This window comes from Orcinus orca, chromosome 11 (assembly GCF_937001465.1).
Source record: "Orcinus orca chromosome 11, mOrcOrc1.1, whole genome shotgun sequence".
Lineage (NCBI taxonomy): Eukaryota > Metazoa > Chordata > Mammalia > Artiodactyla > Delphinidae > Orcinus > Orcinus orca.
This window is the reverse complement of record NC_064569.1, coordinates 36990060-37007941: the sequence shown is the minus strand read 5'-3', so window position 1 is coordinate 37007941 and position 17882 is coordinate 36990060. Positions and strand designations below refer to the sequence as shown.

At 36.3% G+C, this 17882-nt stretch overlaps 1 protein-coding gene across 3 annotated transcripts in view; it reads right to left on the bottom strand.

Moving 5' to 3' along the window:
• The window catches only part of ARID2 (AT-rich interaction domain 2), a 170920-nt gene that overhangs the window by 1749 nt on the left and 151289 nt on the right, over nucleotides 1-17882 (bottom strand). For all 3 annotated transcript variants that reach the window (XM_004274427.3, XM_033436506.2, XM_033436505.2), the window contains 4 exons: nucleotides 13269-13407; nucleotides 13091-13176; nucleotides 10132-10255; nucleotides 9951-10042 (listed from right to left, as the gene is read on the bottom strand). In XM_004274427.3, coding sequence (XP_004274475.1) covers nucleotides 9951-10042; nucleotides 10132-10255; nucleotides 13091-13176; nucleotides 13269-13407 — 441 coding nt within the window. The remainder of the gene's footprint in view (nucleotides 1-9950; nucleotides 10043-10131; nucleotides 10256-13090; nucleotides 13177-13268; nucleotides 13408-17882) is intronic.

The window sequence follows — 17882 nt, the reverse complement described above, 5'->3', positions numbered from 1 at the left end:
AGGAGGGATCTGGGAAACAACTTGTTTAACCCATTCAATTTACAGACGAGTAAACTGAGGCCAACTTGAGGCACCCCAAACTGAAATGACTTTCTAGCTAGTTAAATAGTAGTGGCAGAATTAGGCAACGAGTCTGTTTGCCTTTTCTCCACGGTACTTTTCTGAATAAGGGAGACCACCCATCATAATTCTGTATTCTGCCTCATTCATGCGTCTAGAGAATTCAGATCAGGTCTCTATAATAGTCAAATTCATAAACAGGATCAAAGAGTGGAATGGTGTTTGCCTCCCTGTGGGGGGAGGCAGCAGTGAGGAACTACTAATCGTCAGGCATGAAGTTTCAGTTAAGCAAGATGAAAAAGCTCAGAGACCTGCTGAGCAACGCTGTGCCCACAGTCAACAGTAATGTACACTTAACAGTTTGTTAAGGGGGTAGCTCTCATGTTAAGTGTCTTGGCAAAATAAAATAAAAATTCAGATCATGTCAGAAAACAGCTGGAGAGGAACAAAATGGCTACTTTTAAGAGATGACTTGAAAATAAAAATTGTATTGTAGGTATGATGAGTTTCTTTCTTTTTATTAGGAAACAAAATAAGCCAGGCCAACATCTGGCTTAACTATCACCTGAATACCACATTACTCCATAAAAAAGATGTTTTTAAAAAATTTATAAACTTTGAAAGAAAGTTTCCACCCCTCAAATTACAATATTGCTGTGACTGTGTATATAAAGAAGAAAAATTATAAAGATGAGTGCTGTCTACAGACAGTGATGCCAAGGGTTGAGGAGAAGAGTGGTAAATCAGCCAGAAATGGAAGGATGGGTAGACACGTGATAAAGTACATACAGTAAAATGTCAATGGTAAAAGCTAGGTGACTGGTATATGCAAAATTATTTCAAGTTTGCCTTATGTGTGAAAATTTCCACATTAAATGTTAGAAAAAAAAAATCAACGAGCATGAGATTACCAAAGAACCCATGTGATTCAGTGCCCTCATTTAAATAACCCTGAGTAAAAGGAACTAGCAGAAAAGGAAGGAGATGAAGACTTCTAAATTTTGAATGAAAAACAATATAAGGAAACAACTTATAGGAACAAAGAAATTCAAAGCCAAAATTTAACATGTGGGGACTGTAGTCATCTTTACCATAGCAAAACAAAGTGAAACAAAAAAAATATATGAAACTGTTTAAAAAAAATTGAGATTGATGTCTAATAAGTTGGGCACCTTTTCATACATTTTTTGGCTGTTAGGGTATCTGCTTTTGTAATTTCCATATGTACATACTCCACACACCCAAAAGAATGGCTAAAATTAAATATTAAAATTACAATAGCAAATGTTGGCAAGTATGTGGAGCAAATGAGACTCTCTCATAACATTGCTGGAGGGAGTGTAAATTGATAAAACCACTTTGGAATTGTTTGGCGTTATGTACTAAAATAAAGCACCAATGAAATCACCAATCCTTCATAAAAGCTCAACAGAAATATGTACATATACGGCCAAAAAATGTTCATAGAATGTTCATAGCAGCATTATTCTTAATAGTCCCAAACTGGAAACAACCCATATGTCCATCAAAAATAGAATGGAGGGCTTCCCTGGTGGTGCAGTGGTTGAGAGTCCACCTGCCGATGCAGGGGACACGGGTTCATGCCCCGGTTCAGGAAGATCCCACATGCTGTGGAACAGCTAGGCCCGTGAGCCATGGCCGCTGAGCCCGCGCGTCTGGAGCCTGTGCTCCGCAACGGGAGAGGCCACAACACTGAGAGGCCCCCATACCGCAAAAAAAAAAAAAAAAAAAAAAAAAAAAAAGAATGGAAAAAGTAAATTTGAGTATATTCATACGACAGAATTTTATACTGCTATATATACACAGTACTACTTCATGCAACATGAAAGAATTTCACAAACAAAGTTGAGAAAAAAAAAAGCTAGCACAAGAAAAAATATATGATTTTACTTATATAAAGTTCAAAATCAAGTGAAGTTAATCTATGGTGTTACAGATCAGGACAGTAGTCCCACAGACAAGGACGGGGTAAAGACTGGGGTCACTCGGAGGGACTCCGTGGAAGTGGTGTTGATCAATTTTGTAACTTGGATGGTTGGTTATGTGGTGGTTCACCTTGTGACAGTTCATTGAGCTTCACACTTCTGTTGTTTTTTACTTTTCTTTAGGCATGATTTACTTCAAAAGTTTATTTAACAAATTTTTAAATGAACTATAAAATGTCTACAATTTTTTTTCTGGAAAAGAAAAAATAGCCATAAAAAACTCGATTTAAAAATAACCTACTAAGTGGAATCAAATTATTTCCCCTCTATAATCAATGAACATTGTGACAAAGCAAAAAGCCTTTACTTTCAAAAGCTTAAATAAAATCATATTTTCCAAACTGATGAACAGTCACATGTTAAAAAGTATTCTTTCTTTTATTTTTATGTCACATGGATAAAACTAGAAAGACTACATTTCAATCACTAGGATGATTTTAAAGTAACCATTTCATTTTTGATATAAATTAATATTTTTTATATTGGGAGGTTTTAAAGAATTAAATAAGCACTCACTAGATAAAAAATGAAATATGCCTTTTTTGTTGTATAAAATGATATTCTTTCAATTTCAAATTTCAAAAGTTCCTTTATCTTTTTGATATGTTTAACAAAGGATAAACATTGTGTCACTTTAATGCACTTAATAGATAAGAAATAATTTGTAAGTAGCATTAGTGAAAACAATTTAAGACACAAATCAGCTTTTAGGAAAATAGCACAGTTTGATGCAAGTTTATCTCCTTTCCCTCCCAAAATGAATAAAAGAAATTTATTTTCTGGAGGAACTAAACCAGAAAGGGTTAGGACTTACAGAGACATAGACGGCGTGAAGGAAAGTGAACGTACTCGACCCCAGTGAGGTCCTCCTGCCCACCCCACCCCCAATTCTGTTTCCACAGTGCACGCCCTCACAGACTCTCCTTCAAGTTGCCCACTTCTAAAGGCAAGGAAATCAAAGATTCTTCCCTGGAGAAACAATCTCTATGAAGACTGACGTTTGAGGGGCTTCTAGGAAACAAACTGGTTCATCGGGGGTCACCCTAAAATGGCAATCACTAGTGACACGTGGGGGTCATGCATCCAGAGCTTCCAACTAGCTAGCAGGTATTTCATTCTTAAAATGTAACACGAAGCCCCCAATCCTCAGACATTTCAAGTAATTTCGAGTACACAGCAACCATACTAGGAGCAGAAGAAACTTCAAAAATACTGGCATTAATATCCTGAGAGAGAGATGAGCAAGCACTGTATTCAACCTATGAATAGGTGTTATAAAAACAGCAACAACTGACAACTTAAAAGAGCTCTTAGAATTTAAAGCATGGCAGATGAAGTAATGCAGTAGATTTGATGATAAAGTCAAGGAAGTTTCTAGAAAACAGATTAAACAGACAAAATTGAAAGCTAAGAAAGAAAAGAAAGTTAGAGGATCACTCTACAAGGGTCTAGCATCCAAAAAAAACCAGAAGTTCTAGAAATGGGAACAGACAATGGATAGCAGGGAATTATAAAAAGAAACATTTGAGAAAGTTTCCCATTACTTAAGGACATGAATCTCTTGATTGAAAGGATCCACTGAAATGAAATGCCCACTTCAATGACAGCAACAACAAAAAACACCCACAACAAGACACAGCATTCATGAAATTTCAGAATAACAGAAATTGGAAAAAAAAAAAAAAAAAAAGACCCTAACAACTTCTGGAGGGTGGGGGTGGGGGGGAATAGATCTCATACAAAGGAATGGGAATCAGAATGTCACCGGACTTGTCAACAGCAAAGCTGCATGCTAGAAGACATTAGAGCAATGTCCTCAGATTTTTAAAGGAAAGTGATTTTTCAATCTAGAATTCTATATCTAACCAAACTATCAAGACTAAGGGTAGACTAAAAACATTTTCAGACAGGTAGGGCCTTGAAATTATTGGAGGATGTACCTTACTACAATGAGGGAGGAACTCAAGTAAAAGAAGTAAGTAGGATTCAAGAAAAAGGTTTCAACGTAGAAGGAATTCCCAAGGACAGCTGTGTACCAGGCCTACAAAGTAAGCTGTCTAGACTACCAAGGCCAGTTTCCAAGGGGAAAAAAATGTAGAACTGATAGAGGTTTAACAACTGTGTTTTTTAGATAGCTTATACATAGGCTTGAAAGATACTGATTGAAATATATGGGAAAATCAGCATTAGGCCCATTAAAAGCTAATGAAGAAGCAAGACAATCATTAACCCCGCAAAAACAAAGAGAGAAAAATGTAAAACAGTAGCACGGGGCTCAGCATCAAACAATACAACAACATCTGATTTAAGATGTCACAATATTATGAGGAAATGAAAAGCGTAAGGAAGAGAGGTTTTAACAGTGTTCAATAGAAAGAGAGTCAACAGGTAAAGTGCAAAATAGGTAAATTAAGAAATAGTAACATAAACATGTTATTTAGAAACATGGAGGCAAATACCAGAAAAATTAGCTCAACTTGTTGAAAGCTCTTCCTTGGATGTGGGTAGGAAGGGTGAAGTAGGGGACTATATAGTTTGTTATAAGCTTTACCATTTAATTAAAAAAATTTTATAACAGCTTTATTGAGACATAATTCATATACCACACAATTCACCTGTTTAAAGTGTATAATTCAGTGGTATTTAGTATATTAACAGAATTGTGCAACCATCACGACAATCAATTTCAGAATATTTTCATCATCCCCCAAAAGAAACCAAATACTCCTTAGTAGCCACTCTGCATTTCCCCCAAATCCCTCCTTTGTTCTTGTTTTTAGTTTTAAATTGTGGTAAAATATACATCATATAAAATTTACTACTTTAACCATCTTTAAGTGTGCAGTTCAGGGGCATGAAGTACAGTGACACTGTTGTGCAACCGTCACCACCATCCATCGCCAGCACTTTTTCACCTTCCCACAACCAACAAGAACACCCCCACTGCCTCACTCCCCCAAGCCCCTGCTGGGGGCTGTTACACTGTTCTACTTTCTAGGTACCTCATTTAAGTGGAATCATACAATATCTGTCATTTCGTGCCTGGCTTATTTCACTTAACACAATGTCTTCAAGGTTTATCCATGTTGTAGAATGTATCAGAATTTCATTCTTTTTTTAAGGCTGAGTAATATTCCATTGCATATACACACACATTTTCGTTATCCATTCCTCTGTTGATGGACTGGTGGGATGCTTCTACCTTTTGGCTACTGTGAATAATGCTGCCATGAAAATGGTGCATAAATATCTGTTCAACTCCCTGCTTTAAATTCCTTTGTGTATATACCCAAAAGGTAGAATGAAATGTTTCATTTTTTGACGAATGGCCACACTCTTTTCCACAGTGGCCGTGCCACTTTATATTTCCATCAGCAACACACAAGGGTTCCAATTTTTCCACATTCTTGCCAACACTTAATTGTTTTTGATTTTTTGTTTGTTTGTTTTTAATAATAGCCATTCTAATGGGTTTGAAGTAGTACCTCATTGTGGTTTTGATTGCATTTTCCTAATGATTAGTAATGTTGAACATCTTTTCATATGCTTATTGGCCATTTATTTATCTTCTTTGGAGATACTTCTATTCAAGTCCTCTGCCCATTTTTGATTTGGTTTGTTTTCTTTTTGTTGTTGAGTTTTAGGAGTTCTTTATATAGTCTGAATATTAACCCCTTTATCAGATATTTGATTTGTAATTCTTTTCTCTCATTCTGTTGAATGTCTTTTTATTCTATTGATAGTGTCCTCTGATGCACAAGTTTCTAATTTTGATGAAATTCAATTTACGTTTTCTTTTGTTGCCTGTGCCATTGGTGTCATATCCAAGAAACCACTGTCAAATCCAATGTCATGAAGCTTTTTCTAAGAGTTTTATAGTTTTAGCTCTTACTTTTAGGTCTTTGATGCATTTTGGGTTAATTTTTGCATATGGTGTTAGGTAAGGGTTCAACTTCATTCTTTTGCATGTGAATTTCCAGTTTTCCCAACTCCATTTGTTGAAAAGACTATCTTTTCCTCATTGAATAGAGAATTGGCATCCTTACTGAAAATCATTTGACCACATATGCAAGGACCACATATGTCTGGGCTCTCCATTCTGTTTCCTTGGTTAATATGTCTGTCTTTATGTCACTAAAGACAGTACACTGTTTTGATTACTATAGCTTTGCAGTGAAATTTGAAATCAGAAAGTATGAGTCCTCTAACTTTGTTCTCCCTTTTCCAGATAGTTTTGCTATTCAAGGTTCCTTGAGATTCCATATGAATTTTAGAACAAATATTTCTATTTCTGCAAAAATGTCACTGAAATTTTGATAGGGGTTGCATTGAATCTGTAGGTTGCTTTGGGTAGTATTGACATCTAAACTATATTAAGTCTTCCAATCCATGAACAAAGGATGTCCTTCCATTTATTTACATCTTCTTTAATTTCTTTCAGCAATGTTTTATAGTTCTCAATGTACAAATCTTCCACCTCCTTGGTTAATGTGATTATTTTATTCTTTTGATTTACTGTAAATAGAACTGTTCGTTTCTTTTTCAGATTGTTCATTATTAGTGAAAGTATTTGATTTTTAAATAAGACCCATGTGTTACACTGACAAAAGGTATACATCAAAAAGAGGAGAAACATATTGCAATTCTCCAAAGCTCAAGTTTAGTCATAAAGGAGATAAACTGCATTTTAAAAGTTTACATTATTTTTATTTATTTATTTATTTTTTGCGGTACACAGGCCTCTCACTGTTGTGGCCTCCCCGTTGCGGAGCACAGGCTCCGGACGCGCAGGCTCAGCGGCCATGGCTCACGGACCCAGCCGCTCCGCAGCATGTGGGATCTTCCCAGACCGGGGCACGAATCCGTGTCCCCTGCATCGGCAGGCAGACTCTCAACCACTGCGCCACCAGCGAAGCCCAAAAGTTTACATTATTCAATCAGATTCTGAACTTAAAATTTAAAAAAATTCTGACATTTCATACTCTTCAGTATACTGTACTGTAAGAATGAAAGTAAATTTCCATATATCTTCCTGTTGACCTGTAATTTTCTTATTGCAAATAGAATTTGCTTTAGTTAAAAAAAAAAAAAAATCACACCCGTTAACTTACTCCACCAGAGACGAGAAAATATATCAACAAAGAATTATCTTTTGCAATACCTGATTTCCTATACTTTTTTCTTCACATATGTTTTGCCAGATTCTGTCAGTACTCCTGCTCTAACAAAACTCCTCATTACTGGAGATATTCGATAGAGGTTCTACATGGGGATTTCAACCCAGACTGGGAGGGTGAATGGGAAGAATTTAATGGATTGTTTTAATTCTTCTGCTTCTGCTTTTCTAAGATCATAGCACCTGAAGATGCCAAAAGACATCTAGAAGGTTTAGAGTTAAATAAAATAACAAAATCAACAACAGGGCTTCCCTGGTGGCGCAGTGGTTGAGAGTCTGCCTGCTGATGCAGGGGACGTGGGTTCGTGCCCCGGTCTGGGAAGATCCCACATGCCGCGGAGCGGCTGGGCCCGTGAGCCATGGCTGCTGAGCCTGCGTGTCCGGAGCCTGTGCTCCACAACGGGAGAGGCCACAGCAGTGAGAGGCCCGCGTACCGCAAAAAAAAAAAAAAAAAAAAAAATCAACAACAAAACACAAAGTGTAAGATGAAAACTTTGGTTCAATAATTATATTAGATGTAGCCAAAGTGGCTTTGCTGTAAGCCTAAGAATGTACAATTTGAATGTGAGGGAAAAGTTATAAAATTACTTTTAGAATTCCAACTGTCTACACAAATTCCAGATCAGAACTCTAGGAAAAAATGAATTTTTGAGACCTTCTTCCCTTCCATCTGTCTATCAATCAAATATTTATTGAATCACTGTTATATTTCCAACACTATGCTAGGCACGGAGGACACAAAAACAAAAATAAATATTCAACCCCTGCTTTCACAGATCTCATCATGTAAGGTGGTAACAAAGCAATGTGTGGGTGGCACCTTAGGTCAAGGGTAGGTAGTGAGGGAGATGTCAGGAAAGGAAGAGGTGACCTGGGTTGAGTCTTGAAGGAAGAATAGGAAGTAGGGATTATCTCTGATGTATTGGGCAATTGGGCTACAAAGATTAATCAGAGAAAATCTGTAGTTAGGTCAGTAGTGGAAAAAAGCCACATAAATAACTACTTACAAAACAGTAAGATGAAATGTTATAAGACAGACATGTTACAAAAATAAAGAAGAACAAACTCAGTGAGGAAGGGGAACACAGCATAGGAAAAGCAGCACACAGAAGCCAACGTCTGAGCTGAATCATGGGGGCTTGCAGATACTAAATGGGCCACAACACGGGGAGGACAGTATAGCACTGGAACAAATGTACAAAAGTGAGACACGAAGGACGTCTTGCATGGTTGGAATCTGCATGTGGTTTAGTTTGGCTAAAACTGAAATGTAGCAAAAGGAGGGGTGAGGAGGGAAATACAGTGAGAAAGGAAGGAAGAACTCATGAATGAAGCTGGGAGATGCTAGTGACAAAACCTTCATATTTCTTTTTTTTCCCTGAAAAACTATGCTTATTTTTCATTTGAGTGTTAAGAATTTTTCTTATTCCTCTGTGGGAATACTTGATACACTAAATATAGTAACTTTTGTCATTAAAAATACTTTTTAAAAACTTTAGTTTTAAGTTTTATTCATCATTAATTTGCAGAAGCTTTAAAGTTTGATATAGTTAAATTAATTGTTTTTTTTTTTTGTAATCGATGGCACTGTTTTTATGTTTGGAAAGTCCAGTTGGAAGGTTACTGCAAGAAATATCATTAAAGACCTAACACAAGGTAAAATGGGGGGAGGAGAACCAAGGTAGATTCGATTAATAGTATGTGAGAGGAGAGAGACTAGGAGAAAAAAATCACTATCTGGAAGGCAAGATGCATCAGAGGACACCTTCCCAATGAAGGAGCCTGCGTTGGGTCAGCTGAAGATGGAGGACGAATAATACTAGAATATTAGCTTCAAGCTTCAAGGGAGACAAGGGAGGCAAATCCACATTTGCTCTCTCTAGGGTTAGAGTTATTGTTTCCAGTTGCTATAGATCTACAAAATCCTAAGTTTTCTCTTAAGTTCACTAAAATGTAACTTTTAAAACTTCAGAGTATTATAGTGAATCTCAGCACACGTATGGCTTTGATGGTTTCATTAAAACGGTAATTATCAAACTGAATTCCATTCTAATTCCACATGATTCAAGTGAGCAATTCATTTTTCCTCCCAGTAAACTCCTAAGTTTTCTCTTATAGATCTACTTTTTGCTCTAAATTCTATGACCAGGGCTTCCCTGGTGGCGCAGTGGTTAAGAATCTGCCTGCCAATGCAGGGGACACGGGTTCGAGTCCTGGTCCAGGAAGATCCCACATGCCGCGGAGCAACTAAGCCCGTGCTCCACAGCTACTGAGCCTAGGCTCTAGAGCCCGCGAGCCACAACTACTGAGCCTGTGTGTCACAACTACTGAAGCCCGTGTGCCTAGAGCCTGTGCAACGCAACAAGGAGTAGCCCCTACTCGCCACAACTAGAGAATGCCCACATGCAGCAATAAAGAACCAATGCAGCCAAAATAAATGAATATAAATAAATAAACTTAAATTCTATGACCAGCAAGAAATTTAACCTAATGAAACAAGTTAAAAGAAAACCTTTTGGTTGTTTCAACTTCTATTTTTTTGGCTTTTAAGAATCCATGATGGCCTGAGCTTGACATAAGCTTTCGGACATATCCAAAAATTTATGCGAAAAGCAGTGAATAAAATGCCGGCATCAAACCTTATTAACTTATGGGTAAAAAGTAAAATAATCTAGATTCACTCTGGCTACAGAAAACAGATTACTCACCTGCGACCACATTCTGAATATTTACCAATATTTTTTAATATTAAGGCAGCTGTTAGTCGGATGTGTTTAGTTATTGGTCCCTCTTTTTCATCCTTAAAAAGGAAAAGAAAAGAAAAAGAATGAAGATCTAAATCACACAGCGTGCACACATTTACAGATAAGGCTTTCGAGGCTTACTCACTGTAAAATCTCGAAAGACAAGGTTTCTTGATCCTCTCCTAAGAGCCATAAGGGCAGCACTGGGATGATTCACAATGGCCTTTTGTGCTCTAGGAGTTGAGCTTGTGCCCCCTACAGCTGGCTGCCTAAATTGACCAGAGAGAGAAAGGGATTGTTAACATGATGCAGCAGACAGACTGATAACGAATGACCAACCTGCCAACCCCTAAGGTGGTTACTCTGAAACTCTGGACACAGGGTGAGTAGAAGCTCCCATGGCCCAGCAGTAATATTCACTCTTGTGTCAGCCTAGGCATAAGGGCTCTCGGTATCAAGGAGAAGTTTCAAGTCTTTTATTTTCCAATCTATCAACTTTAAAGCAAACAACAGATGTTCTGGTACAGCCCATATATAAATACAACATAGTATTCAAAGTTGTGAAGTTTACATCTTTGAATGCAATGTAAAGATGTTAACAAAGACTAGTCTACAATTTGAGCTGCAAATTATTTTTGCTAAACTGTACCTAGGAGTAAAATAATATTACCTGAGAATGTACTGGTATATGTATAGGTCACCCAGGAAAAGATAACCTAATATGATAATAATACAAAATTATGCCAACTATTACACTTCAAACTATTACTATGTTACATAATTTTTCTTCATTATTTACCAATTTCAATCAATTCTTTCAGTATAGCTCTACTGTTCTTTAGGAAAGATACAGAATGGAGGGACTGCAGAGGTAGATTTTATATAAAATCAGATTTCAAACTACTCTAGGTCTCCTTCGCCAAGCAGAAAAATTGTACCAGTATCTGCTGTATTCTGGTGGGGCAGGAGTGGCGAGAGCACTGGCTCACAGTGAGGAAATCCTATTTCTGACACTGTAACTAGCTGCACGACTTTCAAGTTCAGTTTGCCCCTTTGTGCTTCAGGTTTTGCATCTGTAAAGTGGGGATATTTCTGGCACCTTTTTACATGAGTAAAGTAATTCTGAATATTAAGTAAGTTAACATAAAAGCAATCTTTAAATTGTAAACCACTTTTTATCTATATCTACTTATAGATGTCTACAAGTAAGGATATCTATATATGGACACAGATGAAAATTATTATTAGATTTTATGTATAAGTGACAAAGATTTTTGATTGATTGTAACTGATATACCAAATATAAATTCCTCCAAATTTGAGCAAAATCAAACATACTGCAACATACTCTTATAGGCTACATAATACATAGAAATTAAATACAGTTCACCCTTGAACAACATGGGAGTTAGGGGCACCCACTCTCTCTGCAGTGAAAAATCCGCATATAACTTTACAGCTGGCCCTCCATATCCACAGTTCCACATTTGTGGGTTCAACCAACCACAGATGGTGCAGCACTGTAGTATTTACCGTGACAAAAATCCGCATATAAGTAGATCCTCCCAGTTCATATCTGTGTTGTTCGAGGGTCAACTGTGCAGTGAAATTTACAGAAAAAGATACTTGGCAGAAAAATGACTTTCTACTGCCTTTAGGGTAAAATCCAAACTCATGATTATGGCTTATGAAACCCTCAGCTATTTACTCCTCATTCTTTGGGTCTCAGTTTGGATGTGCTTTCTACCAGAAAGCCTTCCCTGGTCTCCTAGGTTGGTTTAGGTGGGCTCTCACAGTGTCTTGTGCATATCTTCATTTTAGGACTTATTACACCATATAATAAGAATTACCTATACCTCTCATTGCATCTCCAGACTTGAAAACAGCAAAACATCTTGGTCACGTATACCTCGTGCTATACTTTAGTGCCTAGCACGTGGAATAAATAGTAATGGAGAGAATAAAGTAAACAGTAATGGAATGAATAAAGTATGTAAGCAGCTTCTGTGTTCCTATACTTCTGGTTCTCTGTCTAAAATTTCAACTCTGTGAAGTTACACTATATCTTGTTCTTAGAATTCCCTATGTCTGGCATAATGCCCAGTACACAGCAGTATCTCAATAAATGGTGACAAATTAATTTATTTTCACATTATGAGAATTTAAAATACAGTTGTCCCTTGGTGTCCACGGGGGATTGGGTCCAGGACCCTCTGTGGATACCAAAATCCTGGAACCAATCCCAGGTAGATACCGAGCGATGACTGCCTTTGCATATAACCTCCACACATCTTCCTGTGTGCTTTGAATCATCTCTAGACTACTTATACACCCAATACAATGTACATGCTATGCAAATAGTTGCCAGTGCATGGCAAATTCAAGTTTTGCTTTTTGGAGCTTCCTGACATTTTTTTTTTCCCAAGTATTTTTGATCCCTGGTTGGTTGAATCCTCAGATGCCGAACCTGAGGATATGGAGGGCTGACTGTATTTTTCAGGTTACAGAGTTTACAACTAAAGGCCTCAGAAACAGAACAGGAAATACTATGTAAATCTAATAAGGACCTTACAGGAATCTACAGCTAACTCAGAACTTGACTACAAGTATGTGTTCATGAAATAATAGGTAAATGAATAACCATAGAGTAAATGTGACATACACAATTTTATATTGGACCCTCACATGCCACCTTGGCCTCTCCTCAGGAGTAGCTGTAAGAATAAATCTCTTTGCCATTATCAAGTACATGTTCAACTACTCTCTCAAAGGACAAAGAACCATATATTTATTTGCAGTTTACAAAGCAGTTCTCATATATCATCTGTCATTACTTCCAATGACTTGTCTACAAAGTGGAATCAAAATATTAGAGCTACAAGGTACTTACAGACCATGTGGTCCAGCCAAAATGAGAAGTGATTCCTAGGGCATTTACACCATTTGAACAGGGTCACATACATAGCTGGTTAATGGTAGAGGTGGACTACAACCCAGGTTTCCTGTCTCCCGATATACTATATTGCCTTTTATTACTAAGTTTTGCCTGGTTTCCTGATTTGTCTTTTTTTATGTGCAACAGGAAGTGAACTCAGATTCCTTACTTGATAGAAGATTTCTGACTTCCTGCTTGTCCTGGTTCGTCTTGTTTTAATCCTGCAAGCAGGGCATCCTTTGAACAGTGTTTGTCCTTTTTGAGAAAGAGGAAGTAAAAAACATATGCATCAAGATCTTTAACACAACCAAATGAGTTACAAACCAAATAGTATTAAGAAAGTGTACCTGTAAGTGGGTAATGAAAGAAAACCTCTGTCGCTGAAAAGGCTCACAACCTTCCCAAAGACACTGCCCTGGATATACGTCCTTCCCTCCATGTTCAGTTGCTGCATGGTAGAAAACCTGTGAGGGGGTCTGAAACCACCTACAAAAAATAAAAGCAGTAGAAGTTTTCTAACACTTAGATATGTTCTTTAAAATAGAAAACCTGCTCTCCTAATATAAAAGCTCCAGATCAATGTATAGAAATATTAAGCAAAACAGTGCAAACAAATTTCAAGTTCATTTCATTTCAAAGAATATTTTTTAAATTTCTGCTTATATTTAAAGTCAAATACTCAATTGTTCTGAACACTTCTGGTAATTTGTTTTAAGCCTAGTGTTTCATTCTTAATTCCCTACCTTCAATGAAGGTCAGTTAAGAATCTCTTGAAAGTAAATAAAATTTCATTTAGAAACACAACAGAACATTATCTTATAAACAAATACCATACTCTTGTACTTTTAGAAGCTGCTCAAGCATTTATCAGATTTCATATTACATATAATAAACTCTAGCATATTCAAGCTAAAAATCTAAATGCTACACATTTTGGTGACTCTGACTTTTTAGTTGAATTCACATTTTGTATGTCCATCTATGTTTAAGAAGTCATGTCTCTTGTTTCTCCAACATCACACCCTATTCACTCACAGACCCTGAGGCTTAATATTAATAATACAAATGCCTGAGTGTATCCGGCCAAGGACAGAAACCTGAAGAAAATCAGATACTATACTCCCTTGTTAATTAGAATACATGGTAATGAAAGAATACTGGAATCCAGACAGCAAAGAATATGTTAAAAGACTTCAATTACTAATTAGTAACTCAAACATTTATACAGTCAATAGCTTTGAAGTTTATGGCAGCTCTCTCAGGATCTAATTTTTTATGGATGTCAGATAAACGTGTCTATATTTGAGCCAATTTTTGATGTGGAGCACATATATAATATTTCAAATTAATATTCCTTCAGGAAATGATAGGCATTTTAAAATAAATTTTAATCAAAAGAATTAAATACTGAATTATAAAAGACAAGGTCAAAAATCATTGTAACTGACATATTTCATACCATTTATATTCATCTATATAAATACTTACCAAAAGTTTATTGTAAAACTATCATGGGTTCGAAGAATTAATATTAGTGTAGTGTGTTAAAGTGTCCACACTACCCAAAGCAATCTACAGACTCAATGCAATCCCTATCAAAATTCCAATGGCATTTTTCATAGAAATAGAACAAGCAAGCCTAAAATTTGTATGAAACCACAAAAGACCCCCAAAAGCCAAAGTAATCTTGAGAAACATGAAAAGCTGGAGGCATCATGTGCCGTGATCTCAAACTATATTACAAAGCTATAGTAATCAAAACAGTATGGTATTGGCATAAAAACAGACACATAGATCAATGAAACAGAACAGAGAGCCCAGAAATAAACCTATATATAGTCAATTAATTTGTGATAAATATATGATAGAAAAAAAGACATTGTCTTCAATAAGCAGTATCGGTAACACTGGATAGCCACATGCAAAAGAATGAAACTGGACTGCTCTCTTATACCATACAAAAAAATTCACTCAGAATGGATTAAAGACTGCAATGTAAGGCCTGAAATCATAGAACGCCTAGAAGAAAACATAGGTGGTAGGCTCCCTGACATAGGCTTCAGCAATGATTTTGTAGATTTGACACCAAAAACAAAGCCAACGATAAGCAAAAATAAACAAGCAAAAATAAACAAGTGGGACCACATCAAACTAAAAAGCTTCTGCAAAGCAAAGGAAACAATCTACAAAATGAAAAGACAATGTACTGAATGGGAGAAAGTATTTACAAATCATATATCTGATAAGGTATTAATATACAAAATATATAAAGAACTCAGCAGCAAAAACCCAAAAACTAAAAAACGGGTCAAGGTTCTAAATAGACATTTTTCCAAAGAAGACATACAGGTACATGAAAAAATGCTCAACATCACTAATCAAAACCACAAAGAGATATCACCTCACATCTGTGAAGATGACTACTATCAAAAACACAAGAAATAAGAAGTGTTTGTGAGGATATGGAGAAAACAAAACCCTTGCCCCTGTGCACTCTTGGTGAGAATGTAAATTGGTGTGGCCACTGTGGAAAACAATATAGAGGTTTCTCAAAATATTAAAAATAGAACTACCATATGATCCAGCAATTCCTGTTCTGGATATTTATCCAAATAAATGAAGACACTAACTTGAAAAGATATGTGCATCCCCATGCAGCATTATTTATAACAGCCAAGATACAGAAACAACCTAAATGTCCATTGACAGAGAATGGAAAGAAAATGTGGTACACACACACACACACACACACACACACACACACACACACACACACACACATATACACACACAGAAATATTAGCCATAAAAAAAGAACAAAATCTTGCCATCTGAGACTACTTGGATGGACCTCAAGGGAATCATGCTAAGTGAAATTTGTCAGACAGAGAAAGACAAATACCCTATGACCTCACTTAATATGTGGAAGCTGCAAAAAAGAAAAACAAAACAAAACAAGACAAACCCTCCTACTAAGCTCATCGGTAAAGAGAAGAGACTGGTGGTTGTCAGGGTCAGGAGATGGGAGGGCGGAATGTGAAATAGGTGAAGGAAGTCAAAAGGTACAAAATCCTAGTTATAAAATAAATAACTCATGGGGATGTAATTTTTTAAAAAGTTTACTGTGTAACTAAAATAAGTAAGTATATTTTTAGTTTTGGAATTTCTTTTACTTTTCAGTACTCATAATGCGATTTAATTAATATGAAATATATGACTGGAGTGCAACTAACTGTCACAAGAAAACAGTTCTTATTGTACTTTTAAGATTTTACCTAAATACTATTAATTTATTAATTGAAAAGTAAAATTGTTTACACACACACAAACCAAAATCCAAATGTACTACTACTTGTCACTAGTCAAAATGGTATCTATTTTTAAACTATTTTGCAATACATTACATGAATCAAGTTTATTTACAATACACAAAATTGATGAATTCACCAGTCACAACAAAGAAGGACGAAGTTAGTATTTCTTTAGATCAATTTAAATTACTAAATATACAAAACTCTGTGTGTGTGTGGTTTTAAGACAAGAATTTTTAAGTGCTCACTTTACCTGGCCAAGACAGAATCTACTATTTCCCTCTTACCTACTATGTTTCCCTTCATCCTAAGTCTATTTTCTCTTTATTCATCTAACTGTTCGAGTCATACAAACCAGTCTCTGACTGACTATGGTACAAGGTGAAGTTCTAAAATAGTGATGAAGTTGGCTACAGTGATCATATGAGGGTGGAGAGAAGTTAGGGATTCCAAATTCCCTAAGTGGAATATCTGGATTTAAAATGCTTAAATGTAATTTCAATGCGAAACTGAGTTTTCAGAACACTATGGATTTTTCTGAGATGGAGAAGAATAAGACATGAAGTGGGATGTCACTACTGTTTACAAGTGTGTCTAAACAATCTTCCTACTACCTTTCCATCAACAACCTACCCCAAGTCCCCCAAAACAAACAACATGTTCACTTAAAGAGATCAGAAAAATTCAAAAGAGCAACCAAATGAAAATAAAAATTCTCTGTGATCCAATTATCCAGACTGCTAACATTTTGGTATATATGCTTTAAGTCTTCTCTGTGTATATGTGTTTTTTAAACGAAACTGAGTCTGTTTTGTTTTTTTAATTGAAGTATAGTTGATGTACAATGTTGTGTTAGTTTCTGGTGTACAGCAAGTGATTCAGTTATACATATATTTATCCTTCCCCCATGCCCTTTCCCCTTTGGTAAACATAAGTTTGTTTTCTGTCTGTGAGTCTAAGACTGGGTCTGTTACTGATACAATTTTATATACTGCTGCCACAGTATGGTTATATGGTGCCTTTGCACAAATCTAAAGAACACCTTCCTTAAGATTCTTTACTGCCATCTGCTGAAAAACTGCTGTAATAAATATATAATTTCTGGCATGTACCATCTGAAGGGTGCCTCCCCTCCTCCCCACACACAACCACAGGCAGACGAAATGGGCAAATAACATTTCTCTGAAACACATTTTACTTACTGTTAATCTAGCTTCCAGGGTGGCTGGGGGGCTTAAATGTGATGATACGTGTAAAATTATTTGGCAAATAGTATGCCAACAATAAATTATCATCACAATCGTTATTACTAGTAGTAGTCGTTGTAGTGGTGGCACTGGTAACCTCTTTTTTTTTAACCTTGCCCACCCGACTAATCATCTATTCTGAGATCTTTCCCACAACTATTCCCAAACTGTCAAGCTTTGATCAATAAAATTTAGCCCACCTCCAAGTTAATGGTCCCGATTATCAAGTGACTCTTACTATTACTCACAACTCATTTTATTAATTTCTGCTCCTAAAAACATTCCCCACAGAAACTGCTCCAAACTTTCACCTTTTGTTAAACACTGAACCTCAATCTTACTATTTTAGAGCTCATCTTCACCTGTATTAGTGTATAGGGACTTTCATATTTCTGAAGAAAAA